The following is a 23457-nucleotide window of genomic DNA, read 5'->3' as shown; positions in this document are numbered from 1 at the left end:
GAATACAGTCTGGAGCCAGACTGCCTGTGGGCAGCTCTTAGTTTGCCACCTACATCTGTGAACACCTACATCTGTGAACACCTACATCTGTGAACTATTAGGTGAGTGATTTAATAAGTAGCTACATACATCCACTTCTTCATCTGGAGAGTTCTGTAACAGTGTCAAATCCATAGAGTTAGTTGCCTCCCTCAAGAGTTGTCCTTTGAAAACACAGGGCACATAGTAATCATTGCAACATAATTTTTGTCAAACCAACCACTAAAATCAATGAGATTTGCTTGATTTCCTTTAGATATGCATGAAACTGAGTCAACGACACTTAGAAGTATCAACCGCTTAGGCTCTTACAGTATCTTCTCTAGTGTGTCAGTGATTACAGTTTACAGAAGAATGTGTTTCCCTGTTATGTCTTTCATGTGTTACGTATTAAAATTCATTTTATTTTGGGAAATGGACAAAAAATGAACACATTAGGTAAAGCTCAACCCCGTGTGCTGTGGGAGGACACAGGAGGGACCCACACCGCAGAGAAGACCAGGAGAGCGGAAAAGCTCAGAATCCCCAGTCTCTCAGGGTCCATGTGCTCCTGAAACATGAAGACCAGGACACCCCAATAGGAGCAGGGGGTTGGCGGGGTCACACGACCCACTGTGGTCACCGGAGACCCATCCTTTGAGTGACCGGAGGGTCTCCCGAACCGCTGCAGCCTGGCTTAGCCTTCTCAGGCGCCACCCCCATCTCCACCCAGGGGGCAGAAAACCTTTAGAACGGTGGCGCCCGCCCCGGTTCAGCTGGACTTCCGACAAGGCTGTGGCCCAGGTGCCACCCTTCCACAAGAGAATTGGGCTGTCAGGGGCAACGAAGCAGCCTCAGGCCCAGGTCCGGCCCAGAGCAGAGGGCCTGGCAGGGGGAGGCTGGGCCCTGTTCCATTAAAGCCTTATGAACATGGGCGTAGGAAGTTCAAATCATTTTCAAGAGTCGGAAATATCATTGCTTTGATTATTCTACAGTTCAGGTCAATAAAACCCACTCTTGGACGGCAGGCGGCGCACAACAGGCCTGCAGCCAGGTTCGGCCCACGGGCCATGCTTCCCGAGCCCTGTTCTCGGCTAATGGGATCACTGGGTCCCCAAAGCAGCACCGGGTGGAAAGTCAGCAGAATGAGGATACAACCACTCTCGGATGTGCTGATGAGCACAAGCCAGAAGCCGACGCTTCAACACAGTGGCTTTCAACCTTGGCTGTGCCCTGCTGGCACGAGCAGAGTGGAGAAACCGTGGGTCTGCCCCCAGTCCTGCTGGAAGTGTTGCGGGCACAGCCTGGAGACAGTGACTCTTTCAATGTCCCCAAGTGGCACTTGGGGAGAAACAAGGTTAAAAACTAACCAGGCCATTAAATGATGAGCGAGCGAGAATTTTACTCACTTAATATGACAGCTTTATCCTTGTGGCTCGGGAGCAACAACAGTCCAATAATAAGCACATACAACCTTCCCACAGGAACGGACACGTAGCTATGCTGGAAAGCAGACGTGCCCTTGTAAGCGAGGGAGAAGAATCTCCTTAAAGAAGGAAGGATATGGTCAAAGGCAGGGGTAGGGCGGGGAGGAGGAAGGGGGAGGGAGGAAGCCCCAGGCACTGGCAGGGGCAGAGCAGGTGTAGCGCGGAAAGCAGCGCCCGGGAGCCCAGGGTGCACCCGGCAGCCGAGCCGCCCCTGCAGGACAGAGTCCCAGCCCAAGCTAAGTGGGGAAGGGACTGAGCACATTCAACACGCGGACTGACTTGCGCTGAGGGAACAGAAACAGCAGAAGAGGCTGAAAAGGACCCGAAGGTGCCAGGTCCCTAGAGACACGGGCCTGGTAAGGGAGGCAGTTGTGCTCACCAGGTAGGCGCAGAGGACCGACCCAGAGATGGGTGACAGGCACCAGGCTCCACTTGGCTGCCCTCCTGAGACCTCATCACAACGGCCTCGGCAGGATATTAAGCAGCCCCCAAAGAGGCAAGAGCACGGACGATGGGAGAGCAAAGGAACAAAGAAGCAACCGACTGTGCCGAGGTGAAGAAGGCGGACATGAAGGAGTACAGGGTGTGCGACTCCACTTCAGCCAGGTTCTCGAGCAGGACAGAGTAACCCACAGACGCCAAGCAGACGGAGGCTTGCAGGGGCCCGCAGGATGCAGGGGCGGTGGGCCGGGAACGTTCAGGGGAGCGGTAAATTGTCTGTACTTCGATAAAGGAGGAGCTAGGCCCTGACCCGTGACGCTTTACAGATGAGGGATGTAGGAATAGGAGAAGGTGGGTGACCCTCACCCCTGATGCGGCTTATTGATAGCGAGAAGATACATCTTCTTCTCAGCGAAACACAGTTTCTCTCATGCTGGGCAACGAGCACCTGGCGAGCAGCCGGGCAACCCCGACGCGGGCACAGCCGTTCTTGGGCGCAAGGAGAGCAGAGATCTGAAAGTGTGACCCTCCAGCCTTCCATGCACGCGCTTATAAGCACGGTGACCCTGACACGTGTCCCTGCACGGCTTTCTGTCACTGCCCACTGCCACAACGTACGCAGTCGCCACGATCTTCTGAGAATCACGCGGCAAGACTCTTTCATGGCCTGGCTTCCTTCTCTCCGGACTCATGCGCGCTGGGGAATAGTCCATCTTGTGTTCTGTGGCCTACCACTGCATCCCGAGCCATTCCTTGAATGGCACATTTCCCCGCAAAGACTGGAAATGGGCGCACACGTCCCCCACGCCGCTCAGTCCTCCATCAGGTTTCAGACGCTGACCTGGTTCCGCGGGCCCCCTCAAGCAGGAGGGCGGCTCATTCGCACAGGGCTCCCCTCCTTGTGTGCCACCGTCACTCTCGGTAGCACATGCTCAGTGCTGCCGCCGCCACCCTCCCCAAACACGCGACCACTTTGCTCCTCGTGACGCCAGTGCAACGGCACACGGGCGTGGCGTCCTGTAGGCCAGACGTGGCGCCGAGTGCCAGCTTCGTGATGGCGAGCTTCTCTGTAGTGGTTGCTAGGTCGCGGCCTTGACCCGGGAGCCTTCCGTGCATTTCCACATGTGAACTCACGGGCCGCTCACGCTAGCCTCATGGGAGAGAACCCATCACTGTCTCTGCTTTCCAGGGAGAAAAGAGAACTCGAGTCACCCTGAGGTCAAAGTCACTTGGCCCGCGCCATGGAAGTTCCCACCAGGATCCAACTCTCGTGGAGCTGACTGGAAACCCTACGCCGATAACCCGCCATGCCACGGGCTGGGACTCACTCCGAGGCTGATGGGCAGTGACGGGGGTGGTATGTGGCACCAAGACGCGCTGAACTCCAGCCTCGTGCCCCCGAGTGCCCTCGCCGTGCACGGCTGCCCTTCACTGTGCACGGCTGCCCTTCACTGTGCACGGCTGCCCTTCACTGCCGTCCTTTCTCAGAGAGCCCGGGGACTGGCGGGCAGGTCTTCTCCTGCAGGTGAAGTAGCAGAGGCAGAAGGGCTGTGTCCATGGAGGGGAGAGAAGGTCTCCGGAGGGGTGCGGGTCCCCAGCGTGGCATCAGTGGCTCAGCGGCCTCTTCTGTTTGCGTTTCATTTTCCTCCCAACACACTCCCTCGACACCCTCACCTGCACATCCCGTCCCTGTCTTTTCCCTCTGTGTGTGCCCACACTCAAGTCCCGCCTCTCCCACCCGTCCCGGGTGCCAAAGACGATCATTCACCCCACTTCGGACACTTCCCCGGCCCCACTGCCGTTCTGTGCCGAAGAGCCGATAAAGCACGGCCAGAAACTCACGGGCAGATATTGAGGCAGCGGACATTGTGTGCGATCCCTGGAAAAGTGAGATGTCTGGGTGAGAGCACAGAATGAATTGCGAATGGGCACACATGCTGCGGGACATCAGCTCTGGCGCGTTGCTGGTGGAGATGTACGCTGGTGAAATTTCAACACATATTCTTAGGAAACTGCCTCTTGCGCTTAAAAATATTCACGTCCTTCTTCCCGAGGGCTGGAGAGCAGGCTCTCAGATCCTGGGCCTGCCCCGAAGCCCCAGCTACGCTCCGCGGGCTACCCGGACCTCCCCACTGGGGCCGCTCTGCAACCCTGGTCCGCGCTCGGGTATTGTGCCACTATCGTTTTGTACAGAGAACTCTGTTCATTTCTTAACTTGAAAAAGCCATTCAAACACCCATGTGTTTTTTTCAAAGAACGTGTTGGAGAGCACGTCAAGGAAACGGAGAAAGACCGGCCATCGAGCTACACTAGGGCCCCGTTTTGTGTGGCAGTGCGTTTGCTAACATGATTTGGACTATGTGGGTTTGTGTGCTGATTAGAAGCACGGGTGGTGCAAAACACTAACATGCAACGTGTGTACTCACGAGTGCCTGCACACATGTTAAGCACACACCCGTGAATGGACACGTGTGCAATCGCACACGCCCTCACACGCACACCTTTTCATTCCTTCTGAGACAGGGGCGGCGGGCGTGTACCGTGTGTCACAACGCTGAGCGCCCACGGGCATGCCCTCAGGACCGGAACTCTCTGCCGCCACAAGGCAGATATCCCGGAAACCGCGTCTGCTGGGTCCAAGGAAAGCCTCTCTTGTTTCTGCCAGCGCTATTTACACACACCACTCCCCACCAAGATCAGAAAAGCTGCAGTGTTGGAGTGCCAACAAGAGGAACTTAACTCTCTTTCTGACTGCCCAGTAAAGGGAAAACTGGAAGGTTGCCAAAGAAAACGTTTTCGAGGCATGCTGGCTTTACAAGCCGGTTGTGGAAAGGTGGTGCCGCTCTTTGCATCTGGAACAAGCAGATGGGGTGGAAGTGGGCTCTCAGAAGGGGCTGGCTGGCTGATCTCCAGTCCGCAGGATGGGCACTCATGTTGCAAATGTCCAGGAATCCTGGGCTCCTGGCAGCCACAGCCCCCCCCCCCCCCCCCCCGTGACTCCTAACTGCGCCCCCTGGGGTCCAAAGCGACTTCGCCATCGGGCCCAAGGCAGGCCGCAAGCTGTTCCCCAGACGCCTGGTCCTACCCAAGCAGGCGTCCCTAGCTCCTGCTCACAAAGCATCAGCCCTGGTCTGCTCCCAGAAATGTTGAGCCCGAGAGTTCACCGAGAGAGCAGATCCCGTGCTGCGGCGGCGGCAGAAACACCGAGGAGGTGACGGCCGGCCAGCAGGCGAGGGCGCGACTCCTGCGCGGCCACTCACGCGGCCGCGGAAACCCTGGCCCTGGGAGGAGCCCCGCGAGGCCGGCACTCGCGGTCTGAAAAGGGACCGTGGACCGGGTGCTCACGCGGCTGCCGTGAGGACTTCGAGAACCCCCGCGCGGCCGCCTGCGCCGAGCAAAGGTCGGGCCCGCTGGGCACGCGCCGGCTTCGTGTCCACCCCGGCCTCGGCCGGCGCAGCGGGGCTGCCGCGTGCGCCCCGCGGCCCACTCGGTGATGCAGGCAGAATTCCACAGGGACACGAGAGGGCACCCGTATGAACGCACGTGATGTCACACAGGTTACTCGGGACTGACTTCCTGGAGACAGAAGTCAACACTGGCGGAGCCTGAGGGGGCACCCAGGCAGCTGGGTGACAGGCGCCGGCTCGGCTGTAATACGCCTCTGGTCGCCTGCACCGCGGCAGCACGGCCGCGAGACAGGCCGTGTGCCGCCATGAAGACGTTCAGTAAGTACCGTGGGCGTGCCGCGCCCCTCTGTGGCTTTGGCCCGAACGCCCGCGCGGGTGGGCACGCCGAAGCCCCGCCAGGCCCGCGCTGGCGCGCCTCTGGACCCCTCCGCCGAGGGCGAGGGCGGGTCAGGCTCTCGCTGGGCGCCCACCTGAGGCGCTCCGGGGCTCGCCCTAGCTGTTTGCCCGCCGAAGGTGGCACCTGCCCTCGGCGATGTCGACGTCCTCGCTGTAGCTGGCCGGTTCCCAGAGAGAGGCTCCAAACCTCCGTGGGCACGCACGCCGCCCCGCGCCCCTACTGCTGCGCGTTAAGACTCCAGTCTCGCCGTCCGCTGGCGAACTTCGTGCACACGAGTGGGTTGCCAGACATTCTCCACAGGCCACCCGAGGGTCCTCTTTCCTGGTGCCACTCTTGGGTCGTGTCTTCACGAGCGCGCGCCTCCTGCGCCTGTGGAGGGGCCGCAAGCTCTGCCGCGTGCTTGGGGCAGAGGGGGGAAGTACGTGGCGGCTCTGCTGCTCCAGGGCAGAGGGGGTGAGGGGAGCAAGGGCGAAGGCAGAGGCGCTAGTTCCAAAGGCCTCTGACCCGGGAGTGAGAGGGCGGCGTCTAGGTCAGAGGGGTAGCGGCGGAGGTGGGCAGAAGGGCCTGTCCTCTGGGTATCTTTGGAGAGAGGGGCCAAGAGGATTGATTTCCCCATCGGTCGGATGTGCGATGTGAGAGAAGGCGCGTCCTCCGGGCCACCTCCGGGCTTGGGGCACTTGGCAAGGGGCACTGCTGGGTCAAACGCTCTACGATGCTTGATTTCACTGCTGATGCCACTGGAGAAAGTCCCAAGGTGGGGGGCGGGGTGGTGTCAGGAGCAGGATGGTGCTCACAGCCGGCCCCACCGTGGAAGACATGGCCCCGCACAGGGGTCCCGACAAGGCCCGCTGGGAATCAGTGTGGCGCGGTGCCCAGCCCTGAGCACACCCTGCTCTGTGTGCCCCCCAACTGCATGGCCTAATTAGCTTACAAAGGGCACAGCGCCCCAACCCAGAGAACCTGACCTCCAATACTGGAACCCAAAGGGAAGCTGGTCGCTACCAGTCTGCCTGAGGTAACCCTCCTCCCGCACCCCAACCCATAGTGTGCTTACCTGCTGCTACCCTGTTTCCGGGGAGTGTGGTCTCAGTAAGGCGCCCTTGGTGAGCCCACCTGTGGGACAGAGAATTGAGAGGACCTTATTTCTGATGGAAGATAGCCGGTCACTCCCAATCTTCCAGTCACGGGGTAAATCCGATGCTTGCAGGGACTATTATTTGGGTAGGGAAGGGTGAGCAGCAGCACGGCTCCCACACTTCATCAGCTAACTGTGGCCACGGCGTCCAATGACTTAGACGTCTGAGCAAAGACATGAATCAGAGACGAAGAGAGGCAACACAGAATGGCGACAGGGTCAGTCCCCCGGGGCGCCCTCAGAACCCTAAATGATCTTGCATTTTCGCCCCCCTTTTCAGGATGCAATAGTGGCGGCAGTGGCTCACCACAAGGAGAAAGGAAAGATCGGCCTTCTCTCCCAGGCAGCTGCGGCAAGAGGAACCCTCGTGGTGAACATGGCGAAGATGAGGCTCAGTCTTCACACTGCCAGGAGGAGAAGGGCCATGGGGATGGGGACATGAGAGATGGCCAGGAGGACCCGGAAGTGAGACAGTAAGTGGCCGGGCAGCCGGGTTCGCAGGTCGCAGCCCCTGGGACTGTGCAACAGCCGCAGCGGCATGGCCCTCTCGTTCTTCTCTCGCCGGAAGGCTGAAGGAAGCTAGAGGCGGATTACGACTGACCCATCCCAATCGTAGCCCAGGTGTCAGAGAGGCAAGGGTGAGCAGCTGACTTTGGGGGCATTCATGCCCACCCTGCTTCTCTCCACTCGCCCCCTAGCTCTCCCTATGGTAACCGGTGGAACAAGAGGAGAGTAAAGCCGCAAAATGAAGACGGCATCCATATCAACGTGTGGAGAGAGAGAAAATCTGCGGAGAGAGAAACGGGGAAGAAGAAACAAGATGAAACCCTGGGCAACTGGTTCAAGATCATAGTGAGTGTCTAGGCAGGGTGTGCTTCAGACGGGACTTCCCAGAACCACACGGAAGCGAGAACACAGTAACCGCCTGGTGTCGAGTGTTCTGAGCAGAACTTTTGAATGGAGAGAAAGGGGGGTTGGCACGTCCCTATTGGGCGCAGAGATCAGAAATCGGGCCGGTGGGTCCATCTTTAGGAGCCCCTCACAGCTCAGCAGCAGGTCAGAAAAGAACCTGCGATGGTTCTGTTCTGCAGCCTAATTCCATGTTGTGCCTCTCCCCTCTCAACCCCTCTCTCCCTCAGGTTCCCAGCGGCATCAAGTACGATAAGAGCTGGCTGATGGATTCACTGCGGACACATTGCAGAGTCCCCTTCACTCCCGTGGATGTAAGAGAGGGCGGTGGGGGCAGATGCGTGGGCTCCGGGACGGGGGGTGAGGTGAGGTGGGGGTAGGCCGAGCAGGAGATCTCTGCCCTCCAAAACGACTGTGGCACCCCCTCCTGCAGTTCCACTACGTGAAAAACCAAGCCCAGTTCTTCGTCCAGGATGCTAGGGCTGCAGCTGCACTGAAGGACATCAGCTATAAGATTAGTGATGAGGACAACAGAAAGGTGTGTGCCCAGGGCATTGCCGGTACCCGGTCCTGGGATAGGAGGACAGGCCAGGGGCCGGTCATCCCCTTTGGGATTAAAGATCCGGGTGCTTACCCCACCTCTCCTTCCATCAGATATGTATCTTTAGCAATAAATCTGCTGTACCCCGCTCAGTGAAGAACATGTTGAAGGCAGAAGAACTGGAGCACCTAGAGGTAATGCAGACTGCAGGCATGTCGCGTGCCCACACACACCCACACCCACCTCTCCTGCCCCAGTCCCCACTTTCCCAGTTACCACCACAGACTCAGAGCGGCCCTCTCCACCTCCCCGCGCAGCTGACGATGAACAAGCGATACGATGACTGCCAGCAATCTCTAGACCTGCAGCGTCTCCGCTATGACCCAGGTACGATGACTGGCAGCATCATTCTAGGGTGGGTGAGGGCGGAGGGGGACAGCCCAGAGGGGATGGTATCACGGGGCGGCAGCAGGCCCTGGACCCCTCTCAGCCTTTTGATGCCTTCCTGCCCACTTCCTGAAGACTTGGTGGGCCGTGATATTGATATAATCCTGAATCGAAGAAACTGCATGGCTGCCACCCTGCAGATCATCCAAAAGACTTTCCCCCAGGTGAGACCTCATGCCCTGTGGCACTTCGGCAGGAGGTAGGAAAGATGGGGGGCTTGAGGAGGGGGGCGTGGGAGGGCAGAATTGTCTCCCAGGCCCCAGATACTAGGAGCTGAAGCTCTAACTCTTCTTCCCCAAAAGCTCTTGTCCCTCAATTTGTGCAACAACAAGCTGTACCGGCTGGATGGCCTGAGTGACATTGTGCAGATGGTCCCCACAGTCAAGAGGCTGAATCTCTCCAGAAATATGGTGAGAACAGGGTGTCAGATCACACTTAGGATGGGGGTGTGTAGTGATGACAGGCGGCAGCCACCTGACCGTGAGGGAAGCTGGGGTCAGGCACAGCAGCCCAGATGTCTCTCTCTCACACCTCGTTTCCCAAATTCTTCCCCACGTGTCTCAGCTGAAGTCCACGTGGGAAGTAAACAAAATCAAAGGCCTTAAACTCGACGAACTTTGGCTGGATGGCAACCCCTTGTGTGACACCTTCCCAGACAGGGCCACCTACGTGAGGTCAGTGGGATGCCCCTGCCACCTTTCCTGGGACCTTCACCCGGGAACCTCAGCTACCGCTGACAGTGCTTCCCACCAGAAGCTGGCAGGCCTGGTCTACGGGATAACCTTGGGCCCGAGTCTGCCCTCTCCCCTCCGTGTCCCTCATCTGCGCTCAGAGCTCTCCTCTCCTTCCTCCGACCCGCTCGCTGTCCTCCCAGTCTGGGGTCTGGTCCTGAGTCTGCCTCCAGCCTCTCTCTCGTGACCTGCCAAGCGTGCGCCCCAGGAAGCAGGGCTTCCCTCCCCGCCGGGACCACCAGTCACCAGCCTGAGCCCGATGTGGTGCCCTGGACGAGAAGGGACGTCCAGCCGGGCTGGTGCTGAGATGGGCCTTCTGGCCCCGTGCTGGCACCAGGCTGCCCTCTCCTGTTCTCGGGGTGCCCACTTTCCTAGCTCCAAGGGCCCCCCTCCAATCCCAGCTTGACACGGGGCTTTCCTGGCCCGGGCTGGGGGCTGAGGCCCTGGGTGGCTGTCATCATGTCATCGTCCCTCCGGCCCAGAGCCAGGAGCTGGGACCTCCTTGGAGAAACCTGGGTTTCCTGAGCCGGGGGTCAGAGGTGGGCCACCCCCGGTGAGCAGAGGCTTCCCGAGGGAGGGAGGGAGGGAGGGAGGGAGGGAGGGAGGGAGGGAGGGAAGGCAGAGGGCAGCGGCGTCTGAGGACACAGAGGACGGGCCTCTCGGGCACTGTCCCTCCCTCCCTCCCTCCCTCCACCCAGCCATGGTGCCGCCTGGCCCCGCAGAGGTGCCCCGGGTAGCCCGCCAGGGGTCTGAGTTCCCAGGCAAGGGGCCAAGGAAGACAGGCACAGGTGCCCAGGGCCAGCAGAGAGAAGGCGGGGACATCAGCGGGGCCGCAGAACCACCCCCCACGCTGAGCTGGGCCTGGCCCTTCACTCCTCTGGGGAGGGTGTCCTGCCCCCGTGGCTACCCTTTGTCTGTGCCCGGCTCGGTGGGCTGTGGGGCTGAGGAAGGCCCAGCGGCACCCGGAGGGCCCCAGCCCCACAGGTGCATGCTTCCCACGCCCACGTGGGGCCTCAGGGCCAGCCAGGGGCAGCTGAAGGGAAGGCCTGCAGCGGGGGAGCCAATTCCCCTTCCTTCCCTCTGCTTCCTGCCCCCTTCCCTTTGCCTTCTCTCTCCTGTGAGCTGCGCCTCTGGGACTCTCCTGTCTCCTGTCCTGCCTTCACCCCTTTCAGTCTTCATGCGCCCCCTTTCCATCCTGCCTGCTGAGTTCCACCTCACTCACCTCCTGCCCAGCATCCGGGCCATCCCCGGGGGGGGGACCTGGTCCTGGGACCGTGCTGGGCCTCCAGTGAGGTGGCTGGGCTCCCACCCCGTGCCCTCTTCTCCCTGGAGCCCTCAGGGGGGACACAGAGGCAGCCAGGGAGGTGGGGGGGGGAGTCCTGGGGCCTGGGCTCCAGATGCTGTGTCTTGTGGCGGTGGAGAGGGAGTGGGGGGCGGGGAGTCTAGCCAGGAGCTACTATGGAAGGGACGGGGGAGCAGGGGCTTGACAACCCTGAACTGTCAGCCACTCCTTTCCGTTTTGTTTGGACAGTGCCATCCGGGCCTTTTTCCCCACGCTGTTACGCCTGGTAAGTGCCTGTGCTCGTCGCCCTCTCTTTCCGTGCTGACGATCTCCACCCTGCCCTCACCTCCTTGGGGTCTCGCCTGGATGACTTGCTCATCAGACCCTTACCCCTTTTAGAGACATGGACTCCAGAAAAAGAACTTGAACGTACTCTCTGCAAAATGCACTACACGCACGCAGGCACGCGCGCACACACGCACTCTTGCACACTGCGTCCAAATTTACATACCACAGTAGAGACTGTCTCAACCTCACGATGTGGTTCAGCCCAGGAGATTTCCCAGGTTCCTTCACCCCTGACCTCTGACTCTCCTCCTCTCCTGGAGGTCCCTTTCCCCGGACCTTATCCGTGGCCGCCTCTGCGGTCTCCGCTGCTGACCTCCTCTTCCCTTCCCCAGGACGGCAAGGAGGTAACCCCGCAGGTTGCTGTTGACACTGGCATCCCCAGCTTAATAAAGCCCTGCAAGGTGAGGGAAAAGGAGCAAGCACTATTGGGGTACTGCAAGGGACACCCTGTGAACCCCCTAGCCTCAAGCGTCTCTTGATTTCAGGAAAGCTATGAAGGATCTGAGACCCTGAAAAATCTAGTGCTGCACTTCCTGCAGCAGTAAGTACTCCTGGGGCCACGCGCAAAGGGAGGGCCTGGAGAGATGGGGTCACGAAGGCTCAGGATGGCTCACCGGGTCTTATCTCATTTGGGGTCCAGACCACAGAGATCCCCTTTGCCCTTTGATTCCCCACAGATATTTCTGGATCTATGACTACGGAGACCGCCAGGGTCTCCTGGGGGCTTATCACGAGCAAGCCTGCTTCTCCCTGACTGTTCCCTTTAGCCCCGAGGACCCCGCTCCGTGAGTATCACAGCCCAGACTCTCATCCTGCTGCCGGGATGCCCCAAAAGATGGGCCAGCTCCCGAGAACACCCCTCCTGGCCTGACACCACCTCCTGTTCCTCTTTCTCCTATTAGCAACATGTGGCAGTACTTCAGAGACAGCAGGAACATAATAAAGCTCAAGGACCCCTGTAAGTGGGTGATGGGGGAGACTGGGCAGGGAAAGGGCACGTCGGGGGGGGGGGGGTGTGTCAGTTGCAGGGCCCAGTGTGTGCCGGCCCGTGACCTTTGCTTGCATCGCCCCCTCCGCCCCCACAGACACGCGGTATCAGCTGCTGAGACATACAAGCCCTGAGATTGTGAGCACCCTGTGCGTGCTGCCCCAAACTCAGCATGACCTCGGCTCCTTCCTGGTGGACTTGTGGGCCCACACGGTGAGCACCCGCTTCCGCCCTCGGGCAGGCCCAGAAAGCCACAGGTGGGTGGGAGGCTTCGGTGGTGACTGAGCACCCGGGCGCTTCCCTTTCAGGAAGCCATGCTCTGCTTCTCTGTCCACGGGGTGTTCAGGGAACGTGAGTATTTGTAGAGCGTCCCCCAGGCCTCTTAGAGCTCCCGCCCGCTGACTGGGCTTCCTCAAATTCTGCCATTTTCCCAGACCCCTTTCCCTGCTCCCCCATTCCCTGTGTTCTTCAGTCCCCCCCCCCACCCAAGTACATCCTGGCCTGCCCTGCCCCCCGCCTGTCTGCCCCACACCCACACCGCTGGGGGGTGAGGGAGGGACACAGGCTGCAGGGTTCCATGGCTCTCACCCCAGATGCTTCCTCTGGGAACTTGGAGCCCCTGCTGAACCTCTCAGTTGCCTCACTTTCAAATGGGGCTGCTGACACCCCAGTCTCGGTCAGCTGCGGAACGCAAGTGGTTGAGCCCCTGGGCCGGTTGTCCCAGGACCCCAGCAGGGCCGTGTCCCTGGGAGCAGGTGGCGCCTGTTGTTGCCCTGCCCGTTCCCGACACCCTGACTCCCAGAGGACAGCTGTCCCCCGCTTCAGCCCTGGGTACCCAGGGAGGCCCTGACCGGGGAACGCCACTGAGTGTGTGAAGCGTGTGAACCCCAATGTGGTGTTATGGTTTGTTGTTTGTCGTTGAAGTGGTAGGAGGGTCTCCAGGCTCCATTCGTGCTTTCACCGAGACCTTCATCACTATCTCTGGCAGCAATTCCAGGTGAGACCCGTTTTGGGTATGGGACGCCCAGGGCGGCCTGGGCCAGCAGTGGGGGATGTGGCCCTGCAGGCCCCCGGATTTCTTCAATGTTGTGCACAGTCTGCTGGTGGATCGGGGAGCAGTCTGGCCTCGTGGTTAGGAGCATGGGCCCGGAGTCAGCTCTGGGGTTCCCTGCCTGACCCTGACCCTCACTAGCTGTGTGACGTTGGTCTAATCCCATGACCTGTGTGTGGCACGGGGTCTCCTCTGCAGATGGGCTTAGAGTGTCCTCTCGCTAACGGGACTGTGCTTTACACAGCAAACACGCTGGGGTTAACCCTGTACGTGAGGTGAAGCTGGAGGCGATCTCTGACGGGATCTGGCTGCTGAGGTGCAGAGGGAGGAGCAGATCGTCGTTGGGCCGGTCTGTCTGTCCAGTTGTCTGAGGGCCCGTTCTCCCTCCAGTCTCTGCATCGTGAATGACGAGCTGTTTGTGAGGGACGCCACCCCCTATGAGACTCAGAACGCGTTCTCCACGCCACTGCCCGTGCCCACCGCCGGCTCTGTGCCCGTCCTGTCGCAGCAGCAGCAGCAGCAGGAGATGGTGCAGGCTTTCTCCGCCCAGTCTGGGATGAACCTGCAGTGGTCTCGGAAGTGAGTGCTGGGCGTGCGGGGGCCTAGGGGTGAGTTGGGACGGAGGGGGAGTGAGTCACGAAACTCATGGCAATTTGGAAAAAATCACTATTTGCATATTCTGCTTCCAAAGAAGAAGTGGTCCCACGTAAAAGGTATCACAATCATATATGGGAAGGGTTTTTCACGTGGCGCAAGGCTCAAATCTCATTATCTTGTACTTGCAAAATCCAAAAGAGCCACAAAATAACCTAGAGAGCCAATAAACAAGTTCAGCAAGATTTCAGGTTACAAGACAAAAATACATAAATCTTTTGTTTCCCTTGTACTTGTGAACAATACCAAAAAATGAAACTAAGAGAGCAAGTCCAGTTAGAATAGGATCAAAATACTGAAGTACGCGGGAACAACTGTAACAAAAACAGCACAAATCTTATGCTCTGAAATCTGTAAGACATTGTTGAAAAAAAATTGAAGAAGACCTAAATAAATGGAAAGACAGCCCAGGTTCATGGGTTGGAAGACACTATTGCGAAGATGGAAACACTACCCAGAGCAATCTACTGATCCAGCACAGTCCCTACCAAAATCCTTCTTTGCAAAACCTGACAGAGTTAACAAAAGCAGTAATTCAAAAGGACACCTGCCACCCCAATGTTTATTGCAGCACTATTTACAATAGGTAAGCTATGGAAACAACCCAAATGCCCCCAAAGAGACGACTGGGTCAAGATGCGGTCCATATACGCAATGGAATGTTACTCAGAAATCAAAAAAGATAAACTCATGCCATTTGCAGCAACATGGATGGCGCTGGAAGGCATCGTGCTCAGTGAAATAAGCCAGGAAGAAAAAGAAAAATACCGGATGGTCTCACTTATAGCAGGAATGCAGAGGATCCAAATAAGGGATCAGGAACAAAAACTCATCATAATAAAGTACAAATCAAGATCAACAGGCAACTATAAATCAGAGACATGCTTTGGGGGGCAGGGGAGAATGGAGTGGGATCAATACAAGGGTGGGAAGATCACAAGGGACCATGGTGATAGTTCACGGGTGAATGGGGGGTGGGAAGTTTACAGGGACTATAACCAAGATGAAAATGCATACCTTGTGCCAAAATTTAAAAAAAATGATGTTAAAATATATAAAATAATTAACAATAAATAAATTGAAAAAAACCTGTCAGGGTTATCTTAAGCTTCATGCGGACGTGAGCCAAGACAATCTTGACAGAGAAGCACAAAGTCAGAGGACTTGCTCTTCTTGATTTTAAAACTTGCCACAAAGCTACAGGCACCAAGACTGTGTGGTACTGGCATATGGACGGCGTTTGGGTCCACAGAATACAATTGCCCGTCCACCAACAAGCCCTTACATGTACGGTCAGGCGATGAGCCACCAGAGTGCTGAGACAATGCAATGGAGAAAAACAGTCTTCAACACGTGTTGCTGGGAGGACCGTTTTCCCACATGCTAAAAGTTTGACCCCTGACACATACCGTATGTAGACATAGACTGAAAATGGATCACAGGTCTAAAAGCAAGAGCTAAAGCATTGTAAAAAGGAGCTTAGAAGAGGGAAACCGAGCCGTAAGTCTCCCCGCACCAGGCAACTCGTTGTATGTGACACCAAAAACACAACCCCAAAGCTTCTTCAAAACATTAAACATGGGGCCGCCCCGGTGGCGCAGGGGGTTGAGCGCAGCGCTGTGGGGCTGTCCGCAGCCTCTGCAGCGCGGGTTCGATTCCCGGCCGGCCAGGGAGATACCCACATGGCCATGGCGTGGCAGACCTCTCCTGTCTCTCCCGCTGCTCCCCTCAGCAGTGTCCGTCTGCCTGTTTTGCTCCCGGCTCTGTCTCTGGTGAATCCTCTCCCCCTCCTGCACTTCTGGCCTGTACCCCAGTTCTTTTATAAATAAATAAACCCTAAAAAAAAAAAAATTAAACGTGACCCAGTCATCCCACTCTTAGGCGTAGGCCAGGAGAAATGAAAACATCCGCACTCTCCAAAGATGTGTGCGAGGCAGCATTATTCACAAAAGCCCCAAAGTGGAAACAACCCAAACATCCCGCAGCTGACGACTGGAGCAATAAAGCGCATACATACATCCATCGAGTGGAATTGCCTTCCGTTCATAAAGAAGAAAGGTTTGGATGTCTGACGCGCCGTGGAAGGACCTTTCCGCTAAGGGAAGGAAGGAAGACAGCCGCAGGAGGTCCCCGTGGTGTAGGAGGCCGCGCACACGGACCGTCTAGAATGGGCGAGTCCTTGGGGAACAAGAGTAGATTCCTGGTGGCCTGGGTGTGGGCGCGAGCGGGCCACGGGGAGGGATAGCTAGCGGGTAAGGAGTTTCTTTTTCGCCAGGATAAAAATATTTTGGAATTCGATGGTTGTGACGGTGCGCAGTCCTGCGAACACACCGCAGGCGCTGAGCTGCACGCCCGGAACGGGGAGTGCGGCGGTCTGTGCCGTCCATCCCAGGGCAAACGATAGGAGTATCTGTCCTTCCCAAACGTTTGTGTTCTTTTCCCTGAGCATCGCCGTTTATCAGTCCATCTTCGGTCGCCTGGCTCTTTCTCAGGGCTCGCTCTCTTTCTGTTTTGCGTCCGTGGGCAGGAATGCCGGCGACAGGAGCTCTGGCTTCCGCCTAGGTCTGTCCTTGTCACCACACGCGGCGCTCACGCGGCACGCGTGTCTCAGCAGGGTGGCCCGGCCTGAGCCGCGGCGCTCACGGAGCTCCCCTGGTCTCCCCCCCCAGGTGCCTGCAGGACAACGAGTGGGACTACCTCAGAGCTGGGCAGATCTTCACCGTGCTCAAGGTCAGGTCTGGGGATCAAGGGCTTAAAGATGAATGTTTGGGGGCCTTGGGGAGGCCCAAGAAGGTGGGGCCGGGTGGCGGGGGAGTGGGGCTCGGGGAGCTGGCTCTTCTGACAGTCCATCTCCTTTCCCTCCAGAACCAGGGCAAGATCCCGGAAGAGGCCTTCAAACCAACCCCCTAAACAGGCCCTCGGATGTCCTGCTTGTCCCCCTCTACGTCATCTTTGTTTCCCTCTTCTTCACCCTAAGGCCACCCCAGAGTGAGGGTTGGCGGCCTGGCTGGCCAAGGAGCCACAGTCCCCTACCGTAGGGTCAGTTGGCTCCGGTGTTCCCTGTTTTCCCCACCCGGATTGTTGGCATTTTCATAGTAAAGAGTGGCGTTGTGTGTCGTGTGTCCCGGTTGCTCTCTTCCCTTGCCCCAACCACGTGCCCGTGGCCCAGGCTGAGTAGCTCGCCCCAGCTGCCCCCACCCCCCGCCCCTCCCTGTCAACGCTCACACCGGCAGCCCCGGCGGTTACCCAGGCCTGGCCAGGACTCTCTGAGGAGAGAGGACACACCCCGCTTCCCGGGATGGGCCTTGGAGACAGCGTGACGCGCGACTCGGTCCGGGGCTCCATGGGAGGCCCACACAGGCAGGCCTGCTCCCTGCAACAACTGGGGCTCTGGGAGGGACGCCTGCTGGCTAGCGAGGGCGGTGGGAGCGTGGGAGGGGGGGGCTCGCGTGTGGCACTTCTCATTCCTCATCGTCCCGATGCTTCCCAAGGCCATTCTGTGAACACTTCGGTGGTCTGCACGCAGGTGAACGGGAAATGCGCCTCTGCCCACCGCTGCTGCCCTCATCGACCCACTGCACTGCCCGTTCCCCTTTTTGATGGTGCACTCGGCGGGGAGGTGGCGGGGGGGGGGGTGGGTGGGGTGTCTCACTTCAGCAGCTGACAGTTAGGAGGTGTCAGTCTGCCTGCCCAGTGCATTTCTCAGAGAGCTGACCCCTGGTGCTCCATGCCCCCGTGCTGGAGGGCGTTCAGCCAGTTAATTTGTCCTTCCAAAAAAGCAGCAATAGCACGAAATCCCACACTGTGGTGCCTTCTGTGAGAACTTTCTCAGTGACTGCCAGCCAACAAGCACTTCAGAAATGAAAGGGACACTGCATGATTACTTTTGCACTTTTGTAATATTTGCAATTTGGACAGAAAGTTAGTGTTGTTGTTGTTTTTTTTTTTTTTAAATAGAGGCATGTTTTATTTATTTATTTGTTTGTTTGTTTGTTTGTTTATACAAGCACTGGGTACAGTCAGAAGCGCGGGAGGGTGAGAGAATTCACCAGAGGCAGAGTGGGGAGCAGAGCAGGCAGAAGGACCGAAGTACACTGCTGAGGGCAGCAGCGGGCGGCAGGAGAGGTCTGCGCGCCATGTGGGACCCTCCTCTGGTGGCCGGGGAGCAGCTGGGGATCGAACCTCCATCGCAGAGGCCGCGGGCAGCTTCGCAACCCAGCGCTCAACCGCTGCGCCACCGGGGAGGCCCAGTTAGCGTTGTTTTTGACATTAAAATAATAGCAGTAAATATTTCCAAGTTGTTGTCCTACAACGAGAGCTGGGGTACAGACTGGGGGTACAGCCGGGGTACAGGCCAGAGGCGCGGGACAGTGAGCAGCAGGCGAGACAGGAGAGGTCTGCCGAGTCATGTGGGTATCTCCCTGGCCTCCCGGATATTGAACTGGCACTGCAGAGGCTGTGGACAGCCCCTCAGCGCTGTGCTCAACCCCCTCTGCCACCATGGAGGCCTATTTATTTTCATTTGAAAGAAGAGAAAATTTTTACTCAGAAGAGAGAAACTGTTAATAAAGCTCAAGATTTGGGTAAGTACTCCGTTCCCCTTGCCACCCTCAATACTAATATAGGTTCACACTCAGCATAAAGACTATATAGTTGGTAACTTGACAAGATACATGTGTGTTTGTGTTCATTGCTGCATTATTTAAAAGATGAGAAAATACATTATTGAGCAAATGAATATAATAAAGATCTCAGCAGAACTTCCAGCCCAGGTTCAATGAACATTCCATTGCAGGCATAATTAGCAAGTTTGCTGACTTACAGCTCCTCCTTCACTTTCAAGATTCATGGCCAGGGCCTCAGCACTCTTATCTACAAGGTCGGGCGCAGGCCAGGGTGGTCTCTCTCTCTCCAAGGCCATCCCCGAATGCCTGCATCTTTCCCCTCTTGCCTTGCCCCTTGTCTGGGGACTTTGACGCAAATGGTTGTGCCTACTGAAAAACGATGTTATCAATGTGACAGATATGGAGACCGTTGTGTATAAAAGGAACCCTTGGTCTTTAAACCAGTGCTCAGATCTTATGGGGCTCCCCAGGTCTGGGACATTATGCCTGAGTAATAAAGCCGCTCCTGACCTCACCATTCCTGAAGTACCGCTTGTTCTTCCTCTGCCTGGGTAAAAGGCTAGAATTCATTTCTACAACATTTTGGTGCGTTGGCTGGGAACAACAAGCGGGTTGGCCCTTTGAGCCATTGGCACAGGAGGACGCGGAGTGGGGGAGGGGAAAGAGAGCTAATGTAGGGGAAGTGTGCTCCTCTGAGGACTTTTGGGGTCTCTGACTTGGTTGTTCCTGCCCAGCCCCCACGATGCCTTCCCAGCCGGACTTCCAAAGGGATGAGTGAGGCCAGGACTTGGTGCAGACTCTCGGATCAGGTAAGGTTCCGGGACCCTGGTTCCCATATGGCCTACCCAGAATGGTAGAAGGAGAGGTTGATCACCTCACAAGGAGACCTCAAGAGTCTCTCATTTTTTTTTTTTAAAGATTTATTTATTTATTTGTTTGTTTGTTTATTTATTTATTTTTACAAGCACTGGGCACAGTTAGAAGCACGGGAGGGTGAGAGAATTCACCAGAGCCAGAGCGGGGAGCAGAGCAGGCAGAAGGACCGAAGCACACTGCTGAGGGGAGCAGCGGGCGGCAGGAGAGGTCTGCGCGCCATGTGGGACCCTCCTCTGGTGGCCGGGGAGCAGCCGGGTATCGAACCAGCGCTGCAGAGGCTGCGGGCAGCTTCGCAACCCAGCACTCAACCGCTGCGCCACCGGGGAGGCCCCTCATTTGGTTTTGATAGGGAATCTTGGAGCTCCCATAAAGGGAGGGATGGAATAGTTATAACCTTCGGGGGGTGTGTGTGAGAGAGAGTGGTGTGTTTATGAAATCTCCACAGCTGCAGCTGTGGAGATAGATAGGCTTTATCTGTGGTTCTGCCGACAAGTCATATGGCTGAACAGTGACTGGACTTGTCAAAATCTCTGAGAGAGGAAGGCCAGAAAAGCATGTGTGCTCCCCCTTCCCTTGCTGCAACATTGAATACAATAGGAGGGAATTGGAGCAAACAGAAGGTCCTCCAGACAGTGCTTAAAAAAAAAAAAAAGGAAACTGATAGGGTATTTTCTGCCCCACTTCCTTTAGAACCTAAGGGGCATTCTTACAAATATAACTTGAGAAATGTTTTCTTATATGAAAGAGTAAGTTAAAAAGAAATATTTAAAAGTAAATTAGTAATTGTTGTCAGCTTTGTCAAAAATACTGGTAAAATAACTGTTTCTAAAAATAGTGCAAATGGCCAAAATTCTACATGGAAGAGATCTCTGTGTCTGTGTCTTTGCCTTTGTGTCTTTTGTCTCTGGAGGATTGCTGTGTTAAAATTATTATAAATGGTGCCTATATAAATTCTACTAGAAAAGAACCCAAATTTTGAGGTCGCAATCTAAAACTTTTGGTAAACATAAATTAGTTCAAAATGTAATGGTTTAATTGAAGCATTTCAAGTCTTAAATTTATCATGTTAGGAGTCAATAGTTCTGTTGTATGTTTAAATGTGATTATTTGGGGAGAAAAACAACTTGGTGTACTCAAAAAGAGATATTGATCTGGTCTATGTTAACAGAGATAAATGTGGATAAATGTGGCTTTGTTTATACCTGGACTTCTTTTGATAAAATTGTTTTCTAAAAAGACTAACCCACTCCTTCTTCCCTTAAAAGAAGTACCTTTGTTCCCCAGGTAAGCATCTTAATTGATTTTTCCTTGTCTTGCCCTAGCCCCCCCCCAAAAAACCCTCTGGTATATGAAATTGCTTCATTCGTAACTCTGAACTTCCTATCCTAAGAAAAACTACAGCTGCAGTTGGTTTCTATATCTTAAATCTGTTCTTTTTATCATTATTTAAATTGTGGTATCTTTCTCCTATAAAACTAAGGAACTACTAAGTTTAATAATGAAAATTTGTTGACTACTTGATGAGCTTTTGGTGTATTTTTGCTTCTTATTGTAGGAAAACTAAACTTTATTGTCACCTAAAAAAAAAAAACGTGTTTATGTATGAGTTATCCAGTACAAAGGAATAATAGCATAACAGCTCTTACAATGTCTTGAAGTGAAAAATGTGAGGCTGACCTGTTAATTAGCTGGAGTAATTTTGTTCAAGGCCTTGGTGTTGATTAAAAGTTTCAGGGAGTGACTGATGGACTTTCTCTGGCCAGGAACCTGACTTGTGTGCCCCAGATGACCAGATGACCTCTTGGGAGTCTCCTGCTTCTATACTTCCTGCTTGCTGTACAGTGAGAATGTGAATGTGCCCCTGCTGGGGCAATGGATGCTCTGTTGCCTAATTGCTTGGGGGATGCTCAAACTTTGGAAAGAGATCTCCTCTGGGCCTGCGGGCATAAATAAAGATGAAACTCTGCCATAACAGTGTTACAATCTAAAAATTAAAAACTAGAATGTTGTAACTCTAAATGCAAATAAAGTGAGGTGTGTTAAGAAATGTATTTAAGACAGATATGTTAAAGGTCTTGGAAAATTCAGTGTCAAAACAAAATGGCTATCTTTGAAAAAAGGGTGCAAAATAGGAAGGAAAAGTGTTGAAGGTCTGATAGAGGTATCTTAAGAAAATGCTATGTACTAGAATGACTTGTTTTAAAAATATTTAAGTTTATTATCAGTAGTGTACTTATGAAAAACCAAACTTAATTTTTTTTTTCATGTGCAGCAAAGACTCAAGTATTCTTAAACTGCTTTTACTGGTTCTTGATGACAAATTAAAAACTGTTTAGGCTATCTACAATCTTGGTTCTCTTTTACCCTCAGTCTTGGTTAACTGGAAAATATAGCATTGTTGAGCACTGTAAAAATATATCTACTTTTAGAAAACCTCTACTTATCACTCTGGGTAATTTAGTGTTATTTTATGAAAATCTATATATATTTATTAAGCCTGTGACAAAATTTTTCTTAAAGTCAAAGGACTCTTAATAAATTATTTTTCTTTGTAGGAAAATGCTAAAACACATTGGACCAATCTAGAGATGTTAAAACTTCACAGAAAAAAAACATTGTAATTGAGGGGAAAAGTTATACATTTTTAGCATATATAAAAATTGGTCAAAGTGTTTTAAATATGTGAGAGTTTTAAAACCTAGTATGTTCTGAAATATATATGGTGTGTGTGCATGTCACAAAATTGAGCAAGCATCCTTGTCTTTTGTCTTAAACCATAATTTTAGGTATGGTAATTTTCAAGTTTTTTTTTTATTTCTAAAGGTTACTTGCTGAGCTTTGTCTTCAGAAAACTCACAAAAAGAGTCTGACAATATAGATATGTTTTGGAACTAAGAAGACCTACTAAGTTTAAAAAAATTGGATTTATAAAAAATTACCAACAGAAGATTGAGACTTAATACACAGGAAAAGTACACTGAGGGGGATTTGTATAATATTTAATGACTTTTAAAAAAATTGGTCTTTAATGTTTTCTTTTGTTTTGTTTATCTCTAGAAAACTTGTATTTTAAACTGGGCTATGATCTTAGCGGTGGCAATTTGCATCTTTTTATGAGCAAACAGGAACATTTGCTTTTCTCTTTCTCATCCCCAAAACTTGTAGGCAATATTTGTACTTCTCAGGACAATGTCTATCTTAGCATAATCTCAATAGGGAATTTTTTTTAAAGATTCATTTATTTATTTATACAAGCACTGGGTACAGTCAGAAGTACGGGAGGGTGAGAGAATTCACCAGAGCCAGAGCGGGGAGCAGAGCAGGCAGAAGGACCGAAGTACACCAACTATATAGTCTTTATGCTGAGTGTGAACCTATATTAGTATTGAGGCTGGCAAGGGGAACGGAGTACTTACCCAAATCTTGAGCTTTATTAACAGTTTCTCTCTTCTGAGTAAAAATTTTCTCTTCTTTCAAATGAAAATAAATAGGCATCCCTGGTGGCAGAGGGGGTTGAGCGCAGGGCTGAGGGGCTGTCCACAGCCTCTGCAGTGCCAGTTCAATATCCGGGAGGCCAGGGAGATACCCACATGACTCGGCAGACCGCTCCTGTCTCGCCTGCTGCTCACTGTCCCGCGCCTCTGGCCTGTACCCCGGCTGTACCCCCAGTCTGTACCCCAGCTCTCGTTGTAGGACAACAACTTGGAAATATTTACTGCTATTATTTTAATGTCAAAAACAACACTAACTGGGCCTCCCCGGTGGCGCAGCGGTTGAGCGCTGGGTTGCGAAGCTGCCCGCGGCCTCTGCGATGGAGGTTCGATCCCCAGCTGCTCCCCGGCCACCAGAGGAGGGTCCCACATGGCGCGCAGACCTCTCCTGCCGCCCGCTGCTGCCCTCAGCAGTGTACTTCGGTCCTTCTGCCTGCTCTGCTCCCCACTCTGCCTCTGGTGAATTCTCTCACCCTCCCGCGCTTCTGACTGTACCCAGTGCATGTATAAACAAACAAACAAATAAATAAATAAATAAAACATGCCTCTATTTAAAAAAAAAAAAAACAACAACAACACTAACTTTCTGTCCAAATTGCAAACATTACAAAAGTGCAAAAGTAATCATG

The 23457-nt window shown here is 54.3% G+C and overlaps 1 protein-coding gene across 1 annotated transcript; it reads left to right on the top strand.

Annotated features, from left to right (window-relative positions):
• Positions 1 to 2016: 2016 nt before the first annotated feature.
• On the top strand, positions 2017 to 16746 carry LOC311187619 (nuclear RNA export factor 2-like; the record flags this gene model as incomplete). Its single annotated transcript, XM_084258965.1, has 19 exons — positions 2017 to 2088; positions 4001 to 4112; positions 7166 to 7358; positions 7584 to 7737; positions 8025 to 8108; positions 8228 to 8332; positions 8653 to 8722; positions 8858 to 8946; positions 9085 to 9192; positions 9347 to 9456; positions 11045 to 11081; positions 11476 to 11544; positions 11629 to 11684; positions 11821 to 11928; positions 12046 to 12101; positions 12229 to 12388; positions 13573 to 13761; positions 16506 to 16566; positions 16702 to 16746. 19 exons carry the CDS (start codon positions 2017 to 2019, stop codon positions 16744 to 16746), a joined length of 1878 nt encoding a protein of 625 aa, XP_084115091.1.
• Positions 16747 to 23457: the final 6711 nt, after the last annotated feature.

The sequence above is a fragment of the Talpa europaea genome (assembly GCF_964194135.1).
Source record: "Talpa europaea genome assembly, chromosome: X".
NCBI classification, from domain to species: domain Eukaryota; kingdom Metazoa; phylum Chordata; class Mammalia; order Eulipotyphla; family Talpidae; genus Talpa; species Talpa europaea.
This window is presented reverse-complemented; position numbering and strand designations above follow the sequence as displayed.